General features: G+C 39.0%; 1 protein-coding gene across 3 annotated transcripts in view; it reads left to right on the plus strand.

Moving 5' to 3' along the window:
• The window catches only part of SH3D19 (SH3 domain containing 19), a 186401-nt gene that overhangs the window by 124116 nt on the left and 36328 nt on the right, over positions 1-25957 (plus strand). For 2 of the 3 annotated variants that reach the window (XM_047856843.1, XM_047856844.1), the window contains exons 3-8: positions 5570-5610; positions 11882-11924; positions 13745-13883; positions 14298-14460; positions 15181-16182; positions 25174-25281. In XM_047856843.1, the coding sequence (XP_047712799.1) occupies positions 5570-5610; positions 11882-11924; positions 13745-13883; positions 14298-14460; positions 15181-16182; positions 25174-25281 (1496 nt within the window). Of the gene's footprint in view, positions 1-5569; positions 5611-10516; positions 10558-11881; positions 11925-13744; positions 13884-14297; positions 14461-15180; positions 16183-25173; positions 25282-25957 lie in introns of all 3 variants that reach the window. The other variant, XM_047856845.1, reaches the window with a different exon arrangement.

The raw sequence follows: 25957 nt of genomic DNA on the forward strand, positions 1-25957 counted from the left end.
CATACTGCCTGATGCTCCCTATACAGACCCTTTCTTCCCACACATTCTTCTGTCTCAATCAATACACATGTGACATTTTTGAAGCTTTTCCTTAGACTCCAAGATCGAGTGATATATGCCTTCTTTGCATCTGTAGCACGTTGTGCCTACCCTTGCATAGTGTTAATAGAAAGGCAGTTGTAATATTTGTCTTTCTCACTGAGAGCAGTCTATGCTTTCAAGGCATTCCTAGTGCTGTGTGTGTGTGTGTGTGTGTGTGTGTGTGTGTGTGTGTGTAAAATATTACATACTACATATGTAATAAGCATTGGTTGTGTGAGAATGAATGAGCCAGAATACCTCTTCCAACCTGCAAAAATCACACCAATCTGATTAAACCTTTCTGCTAGGAAATGGAAATGAATCCAAATGTTGAGAGCCTTTGGAAAAGATGGTATAAAGAGATAAATTTTATGTTCACTGGCAGGTTTATCAGCTTAATCAGAGGGCTACACCTCTAGGTCACACTAGCTTTACCCTTTGTCAAGCTAATGACCTTACCAACTGGTACTTTAATCATGTACCATGGCTTTAATTGAGGGTTTTTACAGTGTATTTTCAAAATATATTCAGTTGCCCCTGCACAGAGAAGGAACTCCAAAACCAGATGTGGTGGTGATGATGGGCACTTGGAGGCATTCTGATTTGTGTACCAAACTAGCCACATTCAGAAACTTCATTTACTGGTTTGTGAAAAATTTTTCCTCGCCAAAGAGAAGGGCAGGGGAAATTATTCAAAACTTGGAAACAAGCTGTTGCTTTGAAAGTTGTATTAATATTTTTTAGAATATTTCAGAATGATAAATAAAACATGATCCAAAATAAAAAGAGAGGTTGGATTTTCTTAGGTGAGATTAAGAATGACTATCATGATTTGCTTTGTTGTTGCTGTTTTTGACAGTATCAAAACTAGTAACCTCTGTTTTCTCCTGCATCTGCAAAATCTGGATGAGATTCCATTGTGAATTTTTTTGAATTAGCTTTATGCTTGAGGGTACTTGCCTATATAGTGAACTTTGAAAAGCATCTAGGTACCGTTACCTATCCACTCAAGCAAGAACTATAGACTTGACTGTAATCGGATGGTACAATTCACAGCTGATTCTGTCACTAGCAGCTGTGTGACTGCAGACAGGATACCTAACCTCTAAGCCTTATTTTCTTCGTTTGTAAAAAAGATCAATGTGTTTGGGCACATGTAATGATAGCAGTTTTCATCATCATCTTCATTGCTGAAATCTTATCATTAGAAATTAATTTCATTAGGTTAAGAATCTCCTTTTTTAATTTTTTTAATGTTTATTTATTTTTGAGAGAGAGATAGTGTAAGCGGGGGTGGGGCAGAGAGAGAGCGAGCGAGAGACACAGAATCTAAAGCAGGCATCAGGCTTTGTGCTAATAGCACAGAGCCTGAGACAGGGCCCAAACTCACAAACCATGAGATCATGACCTGAGCCAAAGTCGGACACTGAGCCACCGACTGAGCCACCTAGGCACCCCAGGTTAAGAATCTCTTTTAAGATGCAATTTTCTTTCTTAAAAGCACCTTAACACTAATTAAGGCTATGTGCAAATGCAGTAGTAGACTGTTACCTTACAACACAGCCTAAGGGCTTATTGTAAAAGAGTGGGAAGAAAGGATAGAAAGGGACTCTGAATGGCTGGATACTCCCCCAAAGTCCCAGAGGAAGATAAATCATCAGGAATTAGACCTGACACTATTTTGTCTTGACCTCAGCTTTTGGTTCTTCTCTCAGAATCTGAAAGCCATTTACTTCCCCTAACCCTTCATTTCCCTCCTGGTGGGTCTTTGACTGTTACATGTCAGGAGTGGTTTTATCTGCCCTCCGGAAAACAAAGGTACCTGATGATAGGGGCCGCAGCACTTGAAGAGCAGAAGGCAGAAGTTCTGGGTCAACTCTGTCAAGGGCCAGCACATAGACTCATACATTTAGAATGGAGGGAAGATGCCATTTGGCAGTCCTTTGTTTTGCCATGGAGTGGCATAGGCTCAGGCTCTCTTGAAATAGCAGAAACCAGAGGAGAGCAAAGTAATCACAAAGAAAAAAATAATTGAAAAACATAAAAACTATGTGATATCACACCCCAACATGGAAACCTGTCAAGGGTCGTATGTGTTCTCAGATGTTTTGTGATGTCCCTTAAGATAACGAAAAAACATCAGTAATTATAATCGCAGCAATAACAATAGTGTATTATTGAACACACACTTCATTCCAGGGCCAGTGTAAGATGCCTTAGTGGATTTTCCCTCTTATTCTCCACAACAACCTCATGAGGGAGTTAAGTTATTCCTGATTTTATACATGAAAAAACACGAAGAGAAGCTAAGTAATTTGCACACAGCTAAACCACCTAACAAGCAGAGGCACCAGGAGTACGTATGAGCAATGGGACTTTGGAACCAGCTCTCTCAACCACTGGGCTCTACTGCTTCCTCCTCTGATCAGTGATTCTATGGCCGTGTCTACTGTCCCATAGTGGCCATCCTTCCTGGAGGTTCCCAGCTAAGACATGAACCTGAGCTTATGCTGAGGAATAACTCCCATGAGGTTTTCTGTTAAGACTACTGAGTGGTACCTTCACTGTAGCCTTTGCTCTACATAAAGGTGGAGAAAAAGAGACATCTTTTGCATCCATAGCTACACTTGAGATACAGAAATTGTATGCACTACACAGCCAGGAAGTTACACCAGCATCTCCCAAAACTGCTTCCCACAGAGATGTATTTGACCACAGGCCTCCTTTATTTTCCCTACCACAAAACCTGTTAACCTAGAAAGGAGAACTTTACACTTTAGAGTTTGGAAAATGCTGTTTTAGACATTAAGATACTGATTGGTTAGTTGGCTAGCTGCCTGGCTGGCTGGATGGTTTATGGAATTAGCCTAAGCATGATGCTTATAAATCTTGAGAATTATAGAACCTTGGCTGACCTCAGTCAAAATTATTTTGTGCCAAGGTTTCTGCCACCCCCACAGGCCCCCCAACTTTTTATCGAAGTGTAACATACATACACGAAAGGTACAGCTCAATTAATTATCACATCTACTCAGCCCCCAGAAGACCCCACATGTGCTGCCATAATAAGTGCCACAAACTGGGTGACTTAAAACAACAGAAATTTATTGTTTCGCGATTCCGGAGGTTAGAAGTCTAAAAGCAAGATGTCATCAGGGCCACGCTCCCTCTGAAATCCATAGGGGAATCCTTCCTTGCCTCTTGCTATCTTCTGGTGGTCTGTGGGCAATCTTTGGCTTTCTTGGCTTGCGGCTGCATCATTGCAGGTCTCTGCCTCATTGTCACATGGTGCCTTTCCTGTGTGTCTCTGTCTTCACATGGTTTCCTTCTAAGGATAGCAGTCATATTGGATTAGGGGACCATCCTAGTCCTGTATGACCTCATCTTAACTAATTACATCTGTAAGGAACCTATTTCCAAAAAAAGGTTATTTTCTGAGGTTAGATTTCAACGTGTCCTTTTTGAGAGGAGGACGGTTTGACCCAGACACCCCCATGTTCCACTCCAATCAGTACACCTTCCTCCTTCACAAAGGTAACAGCAAACTGGTAAATAATAACAACATTATACCAAATCAGTGGTAATGAGCAAGGAGATAATGATGTAGACATTCCACATGCTCTGCCTAGACATACACATAGAATTTTGACTTTCTTGGCCCTGCCTCTAGGTACTGATTTTGATTCTATTAATTACTTTATAGAGTCTCTCCACTTTTGCATCCAGAAGTTTCTCCTACAACCCTCATTCAACCTATTTGCAATTTAGTACTACTGTTAATCTCTTCTGTGTTATACTAATTTTTTTTCAAGTAGTTGTTTACACAAGCCTTCAAGAACTGTTTTTAAAAATGAGCATTGCTTACCCAACTAACGTGGATGGATCTAGAGGGTATAATGCTAAGTGAAATAAGTCAGTCAGAGAAAGACAAATTCCATATGATTTCACTCATATGTGGACTTAAACAAAACCAAGAAAAGAAGAGAAAACAAAAAACCAATTCTTAAACACAGAGAACAAACTGGTAGTTGCCAGAAGGGAGGTGGGTCAGAGGATGGGTAAAACAGTGAAGGGGATTAAGAGTACACTTACCATGATGAGCACTGAATAATGTGCAGAATTGTTGAAGTATTATGTTGTTCACCTGAAACTACTATAGCAGTATGTTAATTATACTTGAATTTTTTTAAAAATCTAATTAACACAATAAATCAGTATTGCTGAAAACATTTTTTATATTTTTTCAACGTTTTTTAAAATTTATTCTTGAGAGACAGAGCACAAGTGGGTGAGGGGCAGATAGAGAGGGAGACAGAGAATCTGAAGCAGGATCCGGGCTTTGAGCTGTCAGCACAGAGCCCGATGCAGGGCTTGAACCCAAGAACCATGAGATCATGACCTAAGCTGAAGTTGATGCTCAACCAACTGAGCCACCGAGGCGCCCTGAAAACACTTATGTTTTTATATTATTGTCTACTTTCATAAGCCTTGGAGATCTCCTCTTGCTTAATTTGGGGGGAGTGGGGGTCTGGCAGAACAGTATATTCTTAAAGTGTCCCTCCCATATAATGAACTGATAAGTTATTGCAGCTTCCTGAAGTATTATCTTATCTACTTAAGAAACAGCAAGAGGATTTATACAGATTACCATCAGCATAAATTTAGTAATCAAAAATAAGCCTAAATGTTAAGAGCATTCAGAAACAAAGTGAACAATTTTATAAACAAGAAGGCTTGTTTTTCCTAAATCCTATCATTAATTTTTTAGGTTTGTATATTTTCCCTAAATTATTCCAACTGGAATTAGTCCAACTGGTTTGAATAAAGATTAAAAAAAAAACAGTCTTACAAACTAGTGGTATAAACCTTTGCAACTAGATGGTTTTGACTAGTGAATGAACAAAGGCTCATAAGCATTTCTGTGACTTGGCAAAGTCACATAGAGATACCAAGGACCAACCAGACACTGAGGAAAACTCAAAGCAACAGAAGACTTATTTTTAGGTGGTGATGTTTTAAATCTAATCTTAGGAAGAAATGCTGTTAATCCTTGGGTCAAATTACTATAAAAATGATATATTTTGATCTGAGATAAGAAGATAGGAATTCACTGTCAAACACCAAAACGGATAAAGGAGGGTCAGAATTCTTTTGAGTACCATGTAATTGCTGCCTGACTTCAAGCACTGTCCAATTTCACTGGAAGATGCACTGTGTAGGTAGCTATGAAAGCAATTTTAAGGCAGATTTTTATTTACACTGCAGATATACTTCACCAGCCTTCTCATTTCCCATAAAACATTTTATGGCAAAGGCAATTTAAATTTTTTTTTAATTTATGTTTTGTAAAGAGGATAAACCAGAAACTAATACGTCAAACTTGCTGCTTGATGCCATATTGAGTCCCAGAAATGACCTGGCATTATGAATGATTCTTCTTCAAAAGGATTAATGAATACATAATGTTTTTTTCTATTTCTTTTTCTAGCCAAGGACCCTTGTCATCCATTAGAGCGGTAATCAAGAGATGTAAGTTTGGTTTTTCCTGCTCTGTATTTTCCTCTGTGATATTTTAAATGATGGTCTAGATTTCCAGCAAGTTATTGTATTTGATAAATCTTACAAAGAATCCAAAAAAGTAGCTTTTCACTTCTTCTGAGAAGTAATAAACCATTTCAGACAAGCAGCTAGTTTTTCAGCTTCCTTTTCAACTTTCATTTATTGATAAGCCAGTTCCTCAGAATAATATTTTTTCTCTTATTATAACTAAACTTTTAAAAAATCTGGATAATCTATTCAATTTTTATGATCTAATATAAATTTTATGTAACCATTTTCCATAGGTAGAAACATCTAATGGATGCAAAAAATATATCAAACCCTGTCCTTTTTGATTCATTTGCTTCCATAGTGTTTTTATTTTAATTTCTTAACATTTATTTATTTTGAGAGAGAGAGAGAGAGAGAGAGAGAGAGAGAGCGCGCGCGCGCGCGCGCCAAGTAGGGGCAGAGAGAGAGAGAGAGAGAGAATCCCAGGCAGGCTCCATGCTGTCAGCATAGAACCAGATGTGGGCTCGATCCCACAAATCAGGAAATTATGACCTGAGCCAAAATCAAGAGTCAGGCGCTTAACCAACTGAGCCACCCAGGCACCTCTCCACAGTGTTTTTAAGTAACGATATAAATGCCTGTGGAGGTTGGCTCACTTCCACATACAAGATAGAAGTGCCATAATAGAATTCTCTCCAAAATGGTACATTCGTACTTTCATCCTTACCTCTTGGTTAAAGCTTTACCAACCCTGTTGGTTAAAACTTGCTCTTGGTGTAAAATTTTAATAAGCTTTTTAACATAGGTCTCTGCAAATTTCACTTTTCAAATAGAACATGGACTACCTATTACAAACAGAGATAAGGAAGGGATTTTTTTTTTTAACCAGCAAAAATGAATTTGTTCAAGAATAGCAGAGAATTGCAATCCAGGACCCGCAAACTATAGCAAAACCATAGGCAAGTCTTCAGAACAAAGGACAGGAACATTCTTTTATAGAGAAAAGGTGGGGAGATGGGAAGGCTGTTATAAACAAAAAGCCCATGGGAGTAAGCTGAGGAGTAAAAAATATAGTGGCTTCTTACTGGCTGAGTTATGGCTGGGCTTTTGCTAGGGAGAAGGAAAACCCTCCTTCTTCCTGATGGGATAATAAAATAGTATCTGCTGAGGCCCATCTCTTCCTGTTGGATTTGCAGTTGACAAGTGGTAGAACTTGTCTCAACTCCATTCTTAATGAAGTTACCCATAAGAAAGGGATTTTTAGATGTTCTTTGCATTATTTGAGCTGAGGTCACCACCTGAGGAGAATGTATCATAGTTTTAGAAACATAATTTGTAATATTTAGTATAAATTTAGGATATCCACAGGTTCTAAAGAGCATACATTTGAACCATTGCTGTGCAGATTTTGTAAGGTGGCAATACAGAAGGATATTCCACATTTCTCACATTTTATTTTTGTTGGTGGTGAATTATAAAGATGTGGGAATGCCAGTGTATTTTGGAGGGACTTCAGATATGAAAATTAAAAATTCATGCCTTAGAGCACTTTGAAGTGGTGGGTATGTGGAGAAGACAGGGCACAGAGAGAATTTAAAAAGAAAATTAGGGTCTGGAATTTAGGCAAGAATATTTTGCTGGAGATATAATTTGGGGTAATCAAGGCAAAACCCAGCAGTAGCTAAACTCTTCAAGAAAAACGTATAGGCTAGAGATGACAAAGGACAGAATCTTGGGAAGTGACATCTGAGGCCAAGCTCTGCCTTTAAGGTGCCATAGGGCAAAAGATGAATGACCCCAAAAAACCTCTGCCCTGCTAATAAGGAGGAGAGACCGAGTCCTGTCTACTAGCTTCTTACTTTTCCTTTCTCTTGGATTTTAGGACTTCTTTGTCGGGGATTGTAATTTGTACCTGACTCCCCATAGATCCTCCATGATGGATCTTGCTTACCTTAAGGCCCCTGTGCCATACAAAGCGTAAGGAGAGGGCAGTTAGGGTGGAGTGGGCAAAAACCAGGGATGACTGTGTGTTTAAAGGTCAAGGGAGAGGAGGTTGTTATGTTTTGTTTTGTTTTGTTTTTCCAACGTTTATTTATTTTTGGGACAGAGAGAGACAGAGCATGAACGGGGGAGGAGCAGAGAGAGAGGGAGACACAGAATCGGAAACAGGCTCCAGGCTCTGAGCCATCAGCCCAGAGCCCGATGCGGGGCTCGAACTCACGGACCGAGAGATCCTGACCTGGCTGAAGTCGGACGCTTAACCGACTGCACCACCCAGGCGCCCCTAGGAGGTTTTTTAAAGACTAAGTGAACCACAGATAACTCTTCATGCTGCAGCAATGACAAGCCAAAGGTAGCTGAGAATAGGTCATTGTATGTGGCCCTTAGGTGGTCAGTGGTGACCTCTGAGAGAGCAGTTTCAATAGAACATTGAAGTTGGAAGCCACACTTCAATTTAAATAATGAATGGAATATGTGGAAGTTGGGACAGCGGGGCAAGGCTGCTCTTCCATGGCATTTGGTGGTAAACACAAGAAGGAAGGGCTGAGGAGTGTCAAGCAGAGAGGAGATTTGAACATAGACTGTTCAGGATAAGGAAGCTTGGAGACGTTTGCAGGCAATAGTCAAGGAATCAGTGGGGAGATCAGACTGGAGCATAAAAAGAGGAAATTGGTGAAATAGGGCCATAGCGAAGAGGACAGAGGAGATGAAACAAAGGGAGAACTCTGCCTTTGAGGTATCTTTAAAAAAAAAAAAAAAAAAGACAAAACTAAGTTGTGTTTCAATTTTTATGTATCAGTTACTTAGCGTACACTAAAGAAGTAGTTGCTGGTAGTGTTTATTCCTGGATGTTTAGGCAAGGACACCAGATAACCTCATGTGTTGCTGTGTAAATACAAAATGAAAAATAATTATGTCATCCCCTTTTTCACTTTTTGCCCATTCTGTAAGAAAAAGTTGCAAACAATTTTTGTCTTCCCCAACCCAGTGAAATGTTTGTTTTACTCTCCCATACTTAGTCATCTTTCTCTGGCAAGGAGAAAGACTTCATCACATTTTTAAAGCAATATTCCTTCGCTGGTTGTATTTTAAATTCTTCCGTAATGATACTCCTTCCAATCAAGCCTTGAGGTCCATTTTGCATTCATCCTCACGAACCCTAAATACTGTGGGTAAAAATCTTGAAAGTATTATAGTTGGATATAGCTGGAATTTCATACTTTTCCTTTCATTAACTTTTTGAGAGAAAATTGTATTCTGAAGTTTAGAGTCAGCTAATATTCATTGCATACTGTAAGTTGGGAAATGTTCACATAAATTGTAAAGCAGTGCTCTGCATGGTAGATGTTTAACCCCATTTTACAGATGGAGGGTCACTGAGTTAGAAAAGGTTAAATGGTTTCACAAGGTAGACCTGAGATGTGAACCCAGACTTCTGACTACAAGGCCATTGAGCTTTCAACTCCACAGATGTTCTTGTTACCATGTCAGACATGTCTAACTCATACCCAGTCTCAAACAAGTGTAGTTACTTATTTTCTTTTATTGTGATTTTCATTGGCAAGGTGGTACTATAGCAAGGATGCTTGTAATATAATAATCCTACTATGTGTTTATTTCTTCTGGTCATCATTTAGCCAATAATTTTGAGTTATTTAGAATTAGGATCAACATCCAGCTCTCCTAGCTCCAAAAGGAGTTAAACTGCTTCAAGGAACAAACACTCCCAGCCCTTCCCATTAATAGGCTGTGTGACCTGGGATAATTCATTTAACCTCTCTGTGTCACAGCCTTCTCATCTGTGGAGTAGGATGATCACTGAGGTTCTTTCTTGGCTTATGATCCTGTTGGAATTTAGGAGGATTCTTTATTAGTGCTAATATTGCAAATCCAGATCTCAGGCTTTTATAAACAGTTGAGTAGGAATTTGTTTTGTACTTAGAATTTAACTATATGAACTAGAAACGCTTGAAAATAATTCTTGTCATTGTAAAATGATACGATAACTTTAACTGCGGTCTTAATCCGAAATGCAATTTGTGGAAGGGACTAAATGGAACGTGTTCCTCTATATGGGCATTGGTGGCAAATTGAATTTTCCTGGCAGCAACTACACCAAATCTGTGTAATCTGGGAAGGTGAGAATGAGGGGAAGTGGATAGTTAAGAAATTAGCAGGAAGAGTGTGAGACGCTGTATGAAAATCTAAAGTGTTTGTACCTACTAAATTTGTTCAACACTGACAAAAAGTGTCAGTCATCCTATAAGGATCAAGAGAGATTTCATAGATGAGTAAATGTGAGGGAAAAAAAATTTAAAGCAGGAGACAGGAAAGCAGTGATTCTCAAAGGATGTGGAGATCTGCAAGTAAGGTTAAGAGACTTTCTCTTGCTCATCCTGCTACCTCCAGAATGGGAGGACCGCTCTGCTAACAGTGGTCACTAACCACAGCTGGTGTGAAGGGGGAGAATCAAGTGAAAAGCCACTGGTTTGAGAGAATGTCAATAGACTACCGGATTGCCTTTTAAGTACTGCGTTCATACTTTAAAATTAATCCCTACTGAAGTAGCAGAATGACTTTGCAAAATAGTTTTTAGACTTTATTTTTTGCATTGTTGTTAAAAACTGTAGGTAGATTTGTTTTTACTGGGGTTGTGTGGGTGGATGTCCCGGTCGGGACAGATATGTCTTTGCCGCAGCAGATTTCTTTACTCTCTGAAACTGGTACATCAAGTTTTCTTTTCCATCGAAGTATGCAGAGTTGGGGAAAAACAGTGGAATGGCAGAGCAGTCCTGTTCCTGAATTCCTTTTAAAGCATAGGCAACTGGTTCACTCTTTTTTTCCTCCCTTTCCTCTTCTATAACCCCTTCTTTTTTTCCCTTAGCACTCATGAATAGTGCACAGCAAAAATGCCCCGTGGAAGAGGTATGTTTGTGACAATAACATAATGTCTTTTGATAGTGTTGTGTCCGCTGATTCTGGCTGTCGTGATGGTGGTGATGTGATTGATTGTAGCCCGCTTGGTGAGCCTCTGACTTAATGAACCCATTCTTACGAATCAGATGCACCACTCAGAGCTTGAGCCTCTCTGTCCTCTTTTATTCCAGTAGACAAAATGCATCTCAGCTTGGTCTAGCTCTTGATAAAAATGTAACAGTCATATCAGTTAATGGTATGAATCTAGGACTCCTGAGACACTTTGCCAGCCCAGCAGAGGGTCAGCTGCCACAGCCTCAACTCCAGCCTCGGTTTCCTTCCCACCCCCCACCTCCATCCCCACCCCTTGCTGCCTGGCTTCGGCAGCTTGCTTGTTCAGGGAGAATCAGAAGTTAATAGGAAGAAAGAAAGGATTCATACCCTCAACCTTTTCAAATCAGAACAACTGAAAATGTAGAGTACTGGAGAGATATGAAGGCAACTGATTTGTTTAGATCTGAAACAAATTCCCCTTTGTACACGTATCTTTGCAGTATAGCGTTTAAAGATTTTCTTAAAGGAATCATTAGAATGTGCTTCTTGAAAATAGGAATAATGTTCCGTTACACATATGTGTGATATGTGACACCATTTTCCAGATCTTATGATTAAGACTTGACTTAGTTTTAAAATAAAATTTGCAGAAAGTGTCAACCATCTAGTTTTTTGAGTTTGAAGCTTGAAGGAAAAGCCTGTGCTGCATGTATATAATATGTACTATAAACATGTTTATAAAAGTGTTTTGAACATTTTGTACATTATTATTCTCTTTAAATTTAAGTAGTGGAACAATTTAAATGTTATAAAATTCTGGAAACATTAGAAAATAGATGAAAATTTGACCCCTTTCACTTTCTTTGCAATAGAGTTGTAAATAAACATGACAAAAGTATAGTCATATGGATTAAAATAAAAATTTTTTCTGCCCATTGTAATTCATGTCATCATCATAAAGCTCTTACCAAGCAGTTTGTGTTTAATAGCTATCTTCCTTTCTCTTTCATTCTTCAGATTATTTTCAGAACCATGGAATGTGCTTTCAGGAATTTTTGCAATCTGTATTTTCTTATGTAATTCAAATATATAACCATAATTTTATGCCATATAAAAAGATAATTTTGATTTGCTTTTCTACTTGTGGATTTTAAAATTCATACATCTTCATTGATTTCAAGTATAAGTTAATTTTTTCCAATAATGTATCCTATAAAAATGTAAACCTTTATTAAATGTACTGATTTTGTACTATACCAGTTTTTTTTTTCTTCTATAGCTTCTCGGACTTCTTATCAGAGCGAGCTTCATCGAGATAGGAGGTATGGTTATAACAGAGGTCATATATTCTGCTAATGAAATCAAAGTGTGCTGTCAGTTAGCAAGTTAAATATTTCTCTTTCATAAGCAATGTATAACATAAGCAATGTTCTACCTCATCGGTATATTTCCTAATTTAATCTATAAGTTTGAATGATGGAAATTTTGCTGGGAGAAGAAGCGATACAAACCTCAAAATGTTCTTTTGGCAATAATTATTTACTGAAGTTAATTTTTTAAATGTTTATTAAGCAACTGGTATATGTAAAACATGGTTGTAACTGCTTCAAAGAAATGCTTTGTACCTCCCAGCTACTTAGTAAATGTTGCATAAGTAAATGGATGACAAGATAGAAAATTGAATGGAAGAATAAGGAAAGAGAAAGAGTCAGGCTGGATAGATAGCTGAATGGATAAATGGCTGGATGGCTGGTTGGAGCGAAGGCAAGAGGAAGGAGGAAGTCACTGAGTAGATAAAAGTAAGGACCAGTAGGCAGACAAACAGATGGAAGCATGGTGGATAAATAGATGGGTGGAATTTTATAAAACAGGGACCCTGCTTTCACATTTCTTACAGACTATAGTATACAGTAATGAAGAATGAGGATTTTAGAGTCAGACATAACCAAGTTCAAATTTTGACTTCACTGCCTTCTCACTGTGTGACCCTGGGCAAGCTGCTCAACCTTTTCTAGCTTCTGTATCCCTATCTTTAAAGTGTTGCTAATCAGGGGCATCTGGCTGACTCAGTCAGTAGAGCATGCAACTCTTGATCTCGAGGTTATAAGTTTGAGCCCCATGTTGGATGTAGAGGTTACTTAAAAATAAAGTTTTTTTTTTTAAATGCTGCTAATCATACCTATCTCAAGGCTGTCATAAGGATTATTACATGTGTAGTGCTTAACATTTATTAACTAGTAACTCATTCAAATAAAAGTTGTAAGCAGGGGTTTTTAGGTTTTGCAATTCACATTTAATCAATAAGCAGATTCTACTGTTTTATGGGCTAGCATGAGAATGTGTGTATATGCCCAGTTTTGATAATAGCAGTGCTTTTTATTTTTATTTTTATTTTCTGTAGAGTGCTAGAGAAAGGCAGAGCAGATATCAGTCATCATCCCTTTTTGTTAGATGAGAAAACGAGGCTAAGAGAGGTTGATCATTTGCCCAGGGTCACACAGTTGGTATTAGTTAGGAAATCAGGTTGAGTATTAAGTTTAAACATGAGAATGTAGAATCAGATTAAGAAAATGGTGAATCACTGTGGCTCCTCAGTATTAAAGATTAATTATCAAATTCATATACAAAACTGACCAGGAGCACAGACACACATGTCACGGTCTGGAAGTGAACAAGGAAAGATAACTTTGAATTGGGGTAGAGTTGGGTGAGGAGGAAAGGATATTCTTTTTATATGGTATCGTGTCTGAGTATATAATTTATAATGGCAGAAAACTAAGCAATTGTACTTCACTGGTGTACTTTTCTACCTTGCCATATATTTATGTTTGTGGTATAGGCTAGACAGTAGAACCCTGGAATGAAGAGATTGTATGGGGCCTAGTTAGTTCTTATCCTTATCAACCAAAGAAGAGCTAAGTGGGCCCAGGGTACATCTCTAACATTGAGGCCCAGAGTCCTAGAAGATGACTGTCATTTGCTCCCTTGATAGCCCAGGCCAAACAGGTCATTTCTGTGATTATGGCAGTTCTTATGTAACTTTTGGGGGAGAGGTGGTTGTTTTCATGAATCTTTGACAATTTGCAGATAGACAATAGCTTGTTACCGACCTGCAAACCCTCACTGAGGTCTTGTCTGCTAGGCGCCCAGAGATTACCATTGTGGCAGCTGAGCCCCTAAGGCCAGCCTCGTGGTTTCCAGGAGCTCCACCCCCAGGATTGGGATTTCCCCCACCTTCTGCAGCAGGCCCTTGGAGGCCCAGTGAGCTGGTTCCTGCTGAGGTAAATAAGTATCACATTATCTCTTTGCATTTTATTTTTATTTTTTTAATGTTTATTTTTTTTGAGAGAAAGAGTATGTGTACATGCACAAGTTGGGGAGGGGCAGGGAGCGAGAGAGGAGAGAGAGAGAATCCCAAGCAGTCTCTGTGCCTCCTGGGAGGATTCTCTTCTCTCTCCTCTCTCTCTGTCCCTCCCTTGCTCATACTCACTCACTCTGTCTTTCTCTCTCTCAAAATAAATAAATAAAACTTAAAAAAAAAAAAAAAAAAAGAGTCGGACGCTTAACTGACCGAGTCACCCAGGCACTCCTACATTTTATTTTTAAAATTAAGTTCAAATACAAGAAAACTGAGACGTTTAACATTTTGGCTATTTGTCCATAGATGTCTAAAATCTTCATTCTTTATTTTGCAGCTCCCACCATCTTATGAACAAGTCATAAAAGAAATCAACCAAGTTCAAGTTAACACTAGGAATAATAATAATGCTGCTGCCACTCCAAGGCACACAATTACTTCTGCAACTCAGACTGACTTTTCAGATGAAATAGACAACCATCTGCCTCAAAGTAGTGCAAGTAATTTGTCTTCCCTAATTCTGACCTAGTTCTAGGAAAGTAATCAGTAGGCTTCCAGCCTTTAAAATAATTTGCAACTTGTGCATAATTCATTGAGCTCTGCTTCCCAGTCACTGATCACTGTATGCTTTCTTTATTTTGACTTGGTGTGATTATTACAATAGATCATTCTCATGAGCCGCAGGCCCAATCTCTGGGACTCACCCTAGTTCATATCACAAAAACATCATCCTTTTAACTCATGGTTGTATTATTGCTAATCTTCTGAATTCCCATTGAGAAGGATGTTATATTTAGCAATGTAACTTTGATGGGATGTTAAAGGTGGTTGTCCTGTTAAGCTTTTAAAAAGCATTGTGTTCAAATAACAGAGATGAGAGTATGTTACTTTGGAAAAGTAAAACAAGAAATGTTGGAATCCTGATGAGAGAGAAAGTGTTTGCGTGATAAATCTACTGAGAATCAAGAATTTAATGGTGTTTTAAAATAATTGGTAATGAATATTTCTTTTATGAATAAATACAACTTGAAGAACACTCTTGTGAAAAGCTGAATATAAACATCTCCCCCTTGATTTTGGAATTACTTTTTACCAATTAAGGAAATCAAAATCTCTTGATATTCTACATGTATATTTTTAAAAAATCTGTGTATCTTCTATTTTTTTTTCTTTTAAATTATAATGGTGCAACTTCTTTGTGTTGCTTTTGGTCTTGTCAGCACTACAGGCACCTCTCAAGCCTCTCCATCCTTCCTCAGTGGTCTCAGCCAGTGATCGTCCAACGGATGTGCCACCTCTAATAGTCTTTGATATTTCTGAAGAACAGAATTGTCCAGAGAACTCCAGTGCTCCAAGATGTCCAGTGCCAAGACCAAGATCAAAAGCCAACCTCAGACCAATAGCCAGAGATAGTCACATTAAAGAGCAAAATCACCAGAAAATTAGCCTTGTGGCCACAGAAAGGGAATCCTCCCCAAGCGAGCCCCAGTCTCTGTTGGACAGCACCAACGACTTGGATAGTCAGGCAGTGATGAACATTATGAACACAGAACGAAGCCAAAATAGTGTTGTTTCAAGAATCAAAGCATTTGAGGGTCAGACAAATAAAGAAACCTCGGGACTATCTGTGAAACCAGAAATTGTTCCTCGCACACTCCCCCCAAGACCTGTTGTTCCCTCAGGGAAACCCACAGTGGCTCCCAAACCAGCTGCTAACAGAGCTTCTGGAGAATGGGACTCCTGGACTGAAAACAGACTCAAGGTGGCCTCTTGGGAGGGGCTCACCCCACACCCTCCACCACAAGAGGTAGGGAGCATCCCAGTAACCAAACCTGAATTGCCAAAGAAACCAAATGCTGGCCTTATACGAAGTGTTAATCCTGAGATTCCTGGAGGGGGACCTGTGGCTGAGAGCCCTGATGGTGGGAAGAAAGTTCCAACTCCTGCTCCTCGGCCTTTGTTGCCGAAGAAATCGGTTTCCTTAGAAAACCCCGGCCCTGCAGCTTTGCTGAAACCAGTCACCATTCCTCCCCGACTCTCAGTGGCGTCACAGGCCAAAGCATTCAGGTCACTGGGAGAAGGACCCTCAGCCAACTCCACAGTTACAGCTCTGCAAAGCAAACCTTCAGGGGACATCGACCTCATCAGTTTTGATGACGATGTTTTACCCACCCCACCCGGGAACCTGGTTGAAGAATCTGTTGGTTCAGAGATGGTTCTGGGTGAGTAAAAATCAGAAGTGGAAGGGAGTGTAAACTCCTCAGAGGGCATTTTGAATGGCACTTGCTGTTTTAGTTTCTAACACATAAGTTACTGAGTTGTGTATGTGTGTGTACGCATATGCATATGTGTGTATATAGAAGATAGAAACACAGAAAGTTTAAGAAACATGGAGCTGGGTAGGAAATAGAGACAGAGAAGGAAGGGAAAATATGGGATGGGGGGAGATGGAGAGGGAGAAAGAGGGAGACACATGTTGATGACTGTTACATGAGCCAGGAATAAGCAGACTCGGTCTAATGACAAAACTAGGTGTGAGGTTGGCTCCCTTGCTTTGGCAGGTGGAGATTCAAGCATCAGGGGAATGCAGGGGAAATTTCTCATAGATGGGAAATCATGCAGTGGCCCCAGAAAGGCTCCTCAGATTGAACCAGCCTCACTGGGAGTGCCAGAAGAGATGCCAGCCCTGGGACGGACTCTGGCAAGAGCAAAGCAAGGAATGAGGAGGACCCAGCCATATGCTGCAAATTTTTTTTTCAGTAATCTTCACAGAACGTCTTCCCTTGGGAATGCAAAGTTTTGTAAATAAAATACAACAGCTGTAAGTTTCCTGCCAAGATCAGGACAATTAAATTTCTCAAGAGGAAATTCAGAGAGTATGTTTTCTTTCCTCTCACTGTTCAGATGGAGAATATGATCATAAAGCTTATCTTTGATTTGTCAGAGTAAGCTGCTTTACTTGTCATTGAGGATTCCTTTTACTGCTGTTTACTTATTTGGGTAAATTTTGTGAACATATAAGCTTAATAATATTTTCAAAAGGTTAGCTGTCATCTTATAAATGTTTAACATGCATCAAAATGGCATAAGCTCTGTGATTCAAAACCAAATTCTGCACAGCACAAGTGTATTTTAAGTGATAACAAACATATTTATTAAATATTTATCCTGTACACATTAAACTGGCTATAGCTTGCGTCTTGTCTATAAGGGGTAGAAGGAAAGATGTTAGAATATATTAAGATTCGGCAATGTTGCAAACCCTGTGGTAGATACCCAGACATACATCATTTAATTTCATACTTGTAGTAAACCTCTGCAAGGGGTTGTTGTCCTCAATTTGCGGAAGAAAATGAGACTGAGAGAAATCAATGGGTAACTTGCCCAGTGTCCTAACACTAACAGTTTTCAAGGCATGATTCAAACTGTATTTCTTTTAAGTTTTATTTATTTATTTTGAGAGAGAGAGCACACACAAGAGCAGGGGAGGGGCAAAGAGAAAGGGAGAGAGAATCCCAAGTAGGCTCCATGCTGTCAGCACAGAGCCTGACGTGAGGCTCGATCTCACGAACCATGAAATCATGACCCTGAGCCAAGATTAAGAATCAGATGCTTAACCAACTAAAACGCCCACGTGCCCCAAAACTCCGTCTTTTTATTCTAGATCTAGTATATTTTTCATTACATTATGTTGCTACCCAACATTTTCATGAATCATTACACCAGGGAACACTTTGAAAACTTTTCAAGTCTTTGTTATGTCATTTTCTTACTTAAACCTTTTTGGTGTTACAAAGTTCAGGGTGGGACAGGGATGGGTAAATCCAACAACAGCAAGCTGAGAAGAGGTGGAAATGGTACAAGCCAAAGAAATACCACCTTTTGTAGAAACCACTAGATTCTGTGGGGATGGCAACTTGGTTAATAACTGCTAAAAATTTATTCCATGTCATCAAACAGATAATTACAGTCATCTTCAAAAAGAAGGTCAACCATATACATTCCACATGAATATAGTCTCATGCTTCATACTCAGCCTTTTCTGTTTCTTGATTTCTCCCGCTTCACTGCACAACATTTAATTATTTAGGCAGTCTTTCAGCAAAATGTGTAATTTGTTTGCCCTCCCTGACTTTAACCATTGCTCTCAACTGTGGAGTTGTACTGAACATTTACTCTCTCTTCTTTTCTAACCTGCACATCCCATAGTCACTCCATCATATACCCGGCCTTCCCTAGAGAATCCTAGAGATCATCTTTGAGTCTTCCTACCTGTCACCTAGTGGCTGTTTGTTTGGACTTGGAGTGAGACGGGCCAGAGTCTACCACTTAATTGCTGTGTGACTTTGGGCAATTTACTTGACCCCACAGTGCCTCGGTTTCCTCATCTATAAAACGAGGTAATAATAACTCCTTATGGAGGTAATGCAAGGATTAAATGTGATTATGCAGGGAAGCCCTGTCCCAGTGTCTGAAACATGGGAAGTGCCCATTAAGTAGTAGTTATAATTGTTACTTCTTGCCCTTAACATCCGATTAGTTACCAACTCCTGCTGGCTGGTTTAGCCTTTTCAGTGGTTCTTGAGTCTTCCTCTCATTTTCATCCCCCCTCTGCTGCCCCACATTAGGACTCTGGCCAGATTACTGCAGTGGCCTCCTAAATTGAGCCCCTGCTTCTGTGTCAAACCTATCATCCTCCATATCATGGCTTCCCAAGGGATTTTTTTCTAGAGTGTTCATTGGACCTCGTTGCTTTCCCTGTTTACTGTCCTCCAGAGGCCTTTAGGATCACCTATGAATTCCTCAACATGCAGAGAGATTTTTGTTTGTGTATTGATTTGGGGCTTTGTGACTTTTTGATGGTATATCAATAGCATTGTCTTTGTAAATAAAGGATTATGGTCTCTTTGTGAAACCTTACTCAATCATCCTGGCATTAGCCAGAAACTGGGAGAGAACATGAGAAAAAGGAGAGGAACTCACAAATATGTCTTTCCTTCTTTTCTTTCCCTCAGAAATAAAGAAAGTCTAATAAAGTGGTTTTCATAAAATGAGGTTGCCATATTAATCTCAGAAAATAGAGATCAGAAAATACTGGAGCTATGAAAACATTACAAAGATTAGAAAAATTATTAAAGGAAAACTCATAAAACAAGCAATTTAATATTGGATTCATTTCTTGGGTAGAATGCCTTCCAGGTTAATGTAATGGAGCTGAGAAGTATTAGCAATTCCTCTTCACACCTTTACAAATCATACCCAGTTGTCAAAAAAAAGAGGCAGAATGCCTTGCTGTCAGCTCCATTACACAGCCCAGAATAATAGTTTAGCAGCCAATTTCTGCTATTAACAGAACTCAAGGGAAGGAAATGACAGAAAAGCAAGCCAAGGATGGTGAAACTAATTATGATGACAAGCATATTATTAGAGACAGGTAATGGGCAGAAAACTACATTATCATCAGTGTTTTTCTCAGCCCAGTAATGAAGACCATGCGGATATAGGTGTAAAGGGGCCTACTTGTTTGGCAGCAGGTGTAGAATAATTGGTTTGGTGTGAGGGCCTAGAAGGAGGGCAGAATAAATACTGCAAATAAAGGTGGAGAGAAATGCCATGCACCTTCCTTAGATTTGGGTAGGAGATTTTTTCTTCTTCTTTGAGATGCTTTGTGTTTTTTTTACTGTAGAAACAAAAGCAAACTGGGTAAGAGAATTGTGGCATTGTTGTTCTTAACCCCTTCTGGGTCACAGAACTCGGAATCAGCTTATCCTGTGAATCTTTTATCTCCTTTGAAAATAGTCCCTTAACTCATGTATGTACAATTTTCAGAGCTTCAAGGGCTTATTCTTACACCCCAGTGGAGGGCTATTGCTACAGAATATTGCAAGTAACCTCCAGTGGACTGCTTAAATAAATAATGGTACATCCACAATACAGTGGAGGATTGTGTGTTAATTAAAAAGGAAGCATACCACCTATTACCTCCTACCAACCTCTAAGATATTATTAGGTGAAAAATGCAAGGTACAGATAGCATTCATGGTATTTTAGCTACTGTTTATTTAAAACACACACATTCACATATGTAGTTTCTTTGGAAAGATGTATAAAAAGTAACAAAGGTAGTCTTTATGAAGGAACAGGATTGGCAGGAGAGGATGGGGAACCTGGTTTTCGAACAGTGAAAGATAAGCAGAATTAGGATGAAAAGCTGGGAGAGTTAGCTTTTGTCATCTTTGCCAGAGAGAGTGAGAGTGAGAGAGCGAGTGAGCGCTGCTTCCCATGTGATCCTCAGTCTTGTGATGAGTAGAAATTTTAAAATAATAATACATGATTTTTCTAAATTGCTGTATTATTCAAGATTTCAAATCAAAGCTAATTATTTTGAACTGCATATGTCTAAAGACAAATTCAAAAACATAGATGTATGCACAGAAAATCCTATTAAAATCACTGAGGAACTATATCCAATAAAGTTTTAATTTTTCTAGTTATCTTATAGAAAGTTTAATGGCTATTATTGCCTTTAAAGACCAACTAAAGGAACAAGAATTTTCACTTTCCTCCCCTTATTTTTAAGTGGTTTTTGGTTTGGTTGGTTGTCAGGGTTGTTATTTCAGCTTAATCTTGTAACTTTTTTCTTGTGATTGGCTTTATCTTACTGCATTTTTTTTCTGTTACAAAGTAATGTTATACTGCTATAACAAGTCACCAATGCAAACATCTAGTGAAAGAAAAAAAAATGTATCTCCCTCCAATCCATCCATATCCTCAGAGGAACCAGTGTAAACAATACTGTATGTAGCTTTCCATGTCTTTGGACATTTCAAACCAAAGCTTACAAACATGTATACATACATGTACTTTTACCTACTTTTACAAACAGTTTTACCATACTATACCCTTGTCTTTTTTTTTTTTTTTTTTTTTTTTTTTTTTAAGAGCGAGAGTGAGGGGTGGGCAGAGGGAGTCAGAGAATCTTAGCAGGCTCCGTGCTCAGCACAGAGCCCAACACGGGGCGCAGTCCCAAGCTGAAATCAAGTGTTGGACACTCAACCAACTAGTGGCCTGAGCCACCCAGGCGCCCCTGCCCTTTGTCATTTTTTATTTAACAGTGAGATTTATTTTTAGGTCAGTAGGTCTAACTTCTTGTTTCCTTATACCTGCCTGATATTTCTTAGTATGAGTGTATCATAATTGATTGAACATTTCCCCTATTGATGGATGGTGCTTTTAGATTGTTGGATTTCTTTTTCCTCTACAGAAAATACTTCAGTAAACACTGTCATAAACATTGCCATTTCTACTAGTGTTTTTATTTCTGAGGAATAAGTTTCCAAAAGTGAGACTACTGGGTCAAAGGTTATGAACTTTAAACATTTTAATAGTACCATTGATTCAGTTCTCTGCTTGACAATGCCTGGAGTTCCCAAACATGAGATGCCATCCTTATTTTATATATTGCCCACTTAGATTTCTGTTAGAAAAAAATAACCCTGTTCATAAATGGACATAACAAGTAAACTTCATACTAGTGTAGCTAAAGAGAGATTTGCATAGCATCATCAAGATGAAAATCAGGCCTCTGGTCCCACCTTCTTATTGAAATGATGCTATTTGTCCTCCCCACTAATCTGCACACCTTGTCTGCATTACAGCCCTGGACAGCTCGCAGACAAGAGAGGCAGATGCTGAGCTCACTGACTCGGTGAGCACAGCTGGGGCAAGTCATCAAACAGACCCACTCCTGCCAAATAGCCTGCAGCACTAGAACACTGAAATTTCCTTGCTCACTGTATTGAGAAAGAATTTTTTTCCAGAGACATAGAATAATTTTACATGATCTGAGTGCCAATTATTAAAGAGTAGCTAGTGATATTAAAGAAGACGGAGAAAGAGTAGATAACTAGGAAGGACACTTTGAATACTTTGTTATATAAATTGTATCTATACTACCTCAATTTAAGTCCTTAAGGTTAAAAAAAAAAAAAATCACTGGACCCTTGGATGCAGAAGATGAGGTTACATACTGTGCAGGATTTGGGGCAGGTGTCTGAGGCCAGTCCTCCAAACAGCATAATTTGGATGCCCCCTGTGATTGGCAGTGTCTTTTCCCTTTTTGCCTGATGCCCCCCCTTGTTCGTGCTCTCCCTCCTGGAATGTGAAAGAATGTAGGTGGTATACTGGCTCAGAATATAATATGAGTTGGGAAATAGCTGAGGTCATTCCATGCTCAAGATTTTCTTCCCCCTCCACACCCACCCAAAAAGACAACATCCACTAAAAGCCTGTACTAATAATCAACAGATTGTAGGCACCAGAAGGAGCTATTAAAGCAGAAATGCCACTTGAAAGGTAGAATACAAGTGAACATTTAACAGCCTTAATCCTTTTTGTGAATTTTTGGTGCTTTTCCCAGTAGAAAACAAGAGCCCTGAGAGAATGGGATGTGACAACCAAGATAAGGGAGAGAGAGGGCAGTCAAGTCTCCACCGCTGCTGGGGGAAGAAAAGTGGGTCCTTGGAAGTCAGTGGGTTCCAACAAGGGCCTAGGAAGCAGAGTAAAGGCAATGATAGGGAGAGAGGTGAACAGAAGGGAAAGATCACCACAAAGGAAAGATGCTATGTTTCTGTGTTTGAATAAAATGCATGCCAGGATTACATAGGGTCTTAAGATTCTCTCGTTTTAGCTAGTATTACACAGATGAACCATTCAGGGAGTCCACATTCAGGTAATATTTGCAGTAATGGGCTTTAATACAATTGCACCTATCCCCTGTTATCCATAACTGTTTCCTAGAGACCACGTGTATATTATTGAAGTTGGAAGGACTATTAGAATATGTAAAATCAGTTGTTGGAAAGATGACCCTAGAGAACTCCCCTCCCTCACCCCCTGCACTCCAGTTTCATGCTGCAAACTGCTTCCCTTCTGCCCACACCCAGAGCCTCTAACCATGCTCTACGTTTTCCTTTCTCAGTAGTACTTTTCATGTAATGTGCCACATGACCGATGTATCTATTATATTTATTGTTGATTGTCTTCATCTCCCTGATGGAATGTAAGTGCCGTGAGGACGGAGTTCTTTGCTGTTCACTGAAGTATTCCCAGCACCTAGTATACTATTTGATTCATAGTAGGCTTCCATGCAATATTGAGCGGACAAAGTGAAAAAGCAAATTACAAAGAACGACATAAAGTCCTGCTTTTTTGTTTATCAAAATACCTGTATAACAATACATGTAATATAGTAAAAAAAAATATACCAAATTTTAATTATTACTGAAGGGATGGGATTATAGAAGGCTTTCCATCAAATATTTCTTAATGTTTCCCATTTTTATAATAAATACTCTTTTGGAGTAAAAAATAATGCTATAACAAAATATAGAATTAAAAAATTTATTTAGACCTAAAAGGAGCTTTCTTTGTTTTGTGAGGACATAGGTTACAGTGGAAGAAAGTTACATTATTACAAGATCCTTTTTTTCAAGTTTGATACTGTTGTGATAATCTTGAGTTGGTTTTTTGAACATAGACAAGATTGCTTCATTGTGAGCTAATAGGTTTCCACAGAGGACTCCTCTAATTTTTTTTTGTTTTTCTCACTAGCCAATAATAATAGTTTTACCTGGCATGCCATCTCAGGGCCATTCCTAGGCGGTAGATAATAAAATGGGATTGTACTTTACCATAGTATCTTCCCACCTACCATTGTTACTGGCACATGGTAGACATCCTATATGTGAGCAAGTGGCTAGTGAGCGAGTGATGCCTTTGGTAGGATGTGTAATGGTAAGGTTGCCTGACAGCTGCATGGAAGGGAAGGTCAAGTATGTAGGGGCCAAAAGGCCTTCTTATCGTTAGCTCAGCTCTTCATGTATCTTGAAAATAGCTGCTCAGCAAAAGGTGCTTATTGAACCACAGCTCATAATAGGCAGAACATGAATGCTGTTCATCACAGGAGCTATGCTGTACATTGTTTTTTTATAGGGAGTATCTCCCTATAGTTAAGATTCCATAGAACAGGTGCAGAATTACAGCATATACTCATTCTGCTTCTTGGTGAGTAAAGGCAAAGGAGGCCTCAAGAGATCCTGTGTGCCACAGAGAGTATCCATTATACAGCATTTATTTTATTTTTGCTAATCTACTTATTTTTAGATTTCTCGTCTTTAAAAAAATGATATGGGCATTTCCCTAAAGTACTGAAAAGAATATTTACATTAAAGAAAAAAGACGGTTTCTTTCAGTAAAAAAGTTTGGTTAATTATGTCTCTATTTAAAATATTTTCTCCAGGGGCACCTGAGTGGCTCAATCAGTTAAACATCGACTTGGCTCAGGTCATGATTTCACAGTTTGTGAGTTCGAGCCCCGCATCGGGCTCTGTGCTGACAGCTCAGACAGAGCCTGGAACCTGCTTTGATTTCTGTGTCTCCCTCTCTCTCTCTCCCCCTCCCCTGCTCACACTCTGTCTCTGTCTCTGTCTCAAAAATAAATAAACATTAAAATTTTTTAATAAAAAAATAAAAATTAATAAAATACTTTCTCTAAACATACACTGTCAATTTTGAATGAATCAGTTAAGGTGGAGAAATGCCAAGTCCTGTATCCTTGCCCCCAAATGAAATATTTGAAGGACGATGTCTTAATCTTATTTCAGAGATAAAACATTTTTCATTTTCATGTTAACTGAAGTGTGGTTTTACTGAACGACTGACAGCAAAGTGTGCCAGGCACACTCTGTATCAGGCACGGTGCTAGGTAGGATGAGGGCCCTTGGTGAGCCTTGTGCCTGAGTTCTGGGACAGGCACAGGAGTGAGAGGGGGGGAGAAAAGGCCTTCTTTCCTGGGGGATCTGGGAGGCTTCACGATAGGGGGAAATTGGCTCCTCGTCTCAGTTGCCCCTCATTTTCAGGCAACACTTGCGAAATGACTGTACTCCCTTGAAGGATTGCTTCTTCATAATTCAAGATTGTCCTGGCTATCTCTCATCAGAGAGGAAGAAAAGCCACATGAATTATTTACAGAGCACCAAGTTATTTCCTTTCATGAGCTCCGACTTTGTGTTTGTCTCTGCAAACTGAGATTTTGTTTATCCATGAATAGTTTTCCCTGGGGCATGAAAATATGACTCTTTAATTATGAATGAGGTTTTTTGTTTGAGTCCATGTTAACTAAAACATGCAAAATAAACTGTGTTTTTCATTAGATCCCTTTCAGCTCCCCACAAAAACAGAACCAACAAAAGAACGAGCAGTTCAACCAGCACCCACCAGGAAGCCCACTGTGATTCGAATTCCAGCCAAACCGGGAAAATGTAAGCACTAATCTGCCTTCTTTATCTGCTTCTCCAAGAGCCTGGGGAAAATATATACTAATTTATCAATGTCTACTTTTGAAATTATGTGTATTCGGCCATTTATTATTATTTATAGTCCAAGAACATTTAAAACCAAGTTATCTTTTTTCACAGTTCTTTAGACACTTGCTACAGTAAATACGGATTTCATTTCTCTATACCATCATCTCTAGGCAGAGAGAATAGAGAGAGACTGAAACTCAGAACAATTGGAGTATGTTGTTAGTGCCTCTGGTAAAGATGGCAGGAAAGTCCGCTTGACCTTTGAACAACACAGGTGTGAACTTGTGCGGGTCCACTTGTACACAGATCTCTTACAGTACTGTCAATATTTCCTCTTTATGGTTTCCTTAACACTTTCTTTTTTCTAGCTTACTTCATTGTAAGACTACAGTATATAACAGATAAAACATAAAATCTGTGTTATTGGGCTACTTAGTTTATCACTAGGCTGTATTAGTCGTTAAGTTTTTGGGGAGTCAACAGTTAATGTGGATTTTTGACTGTACCAGGGCGTCAGCACCTCTTAACTCCCAAGTCGTTCTCCTATGAACTCTAATTGAAACTGACAGCAAATAAAGTTGTATGTGTCTCTCTGCATACAGTATCTTATTCCAGTCAGCATAATCTAAGT

The sequence above is a fragment of the Prionailurus viverrinus genome, chromosome B1, assembly GCF_022837055.1.
Source record: "Prionailurus viverrinus isolate Anna chromosome B1, UM_Priviv_1.0, whole genome shotgun sequence".
Lineage (NCBI taxonomy): Eukaryota > Metazoa > Chordata > Mammalia > Carnivora > Felidae > Prionailurus > Prionailurus viverrinus.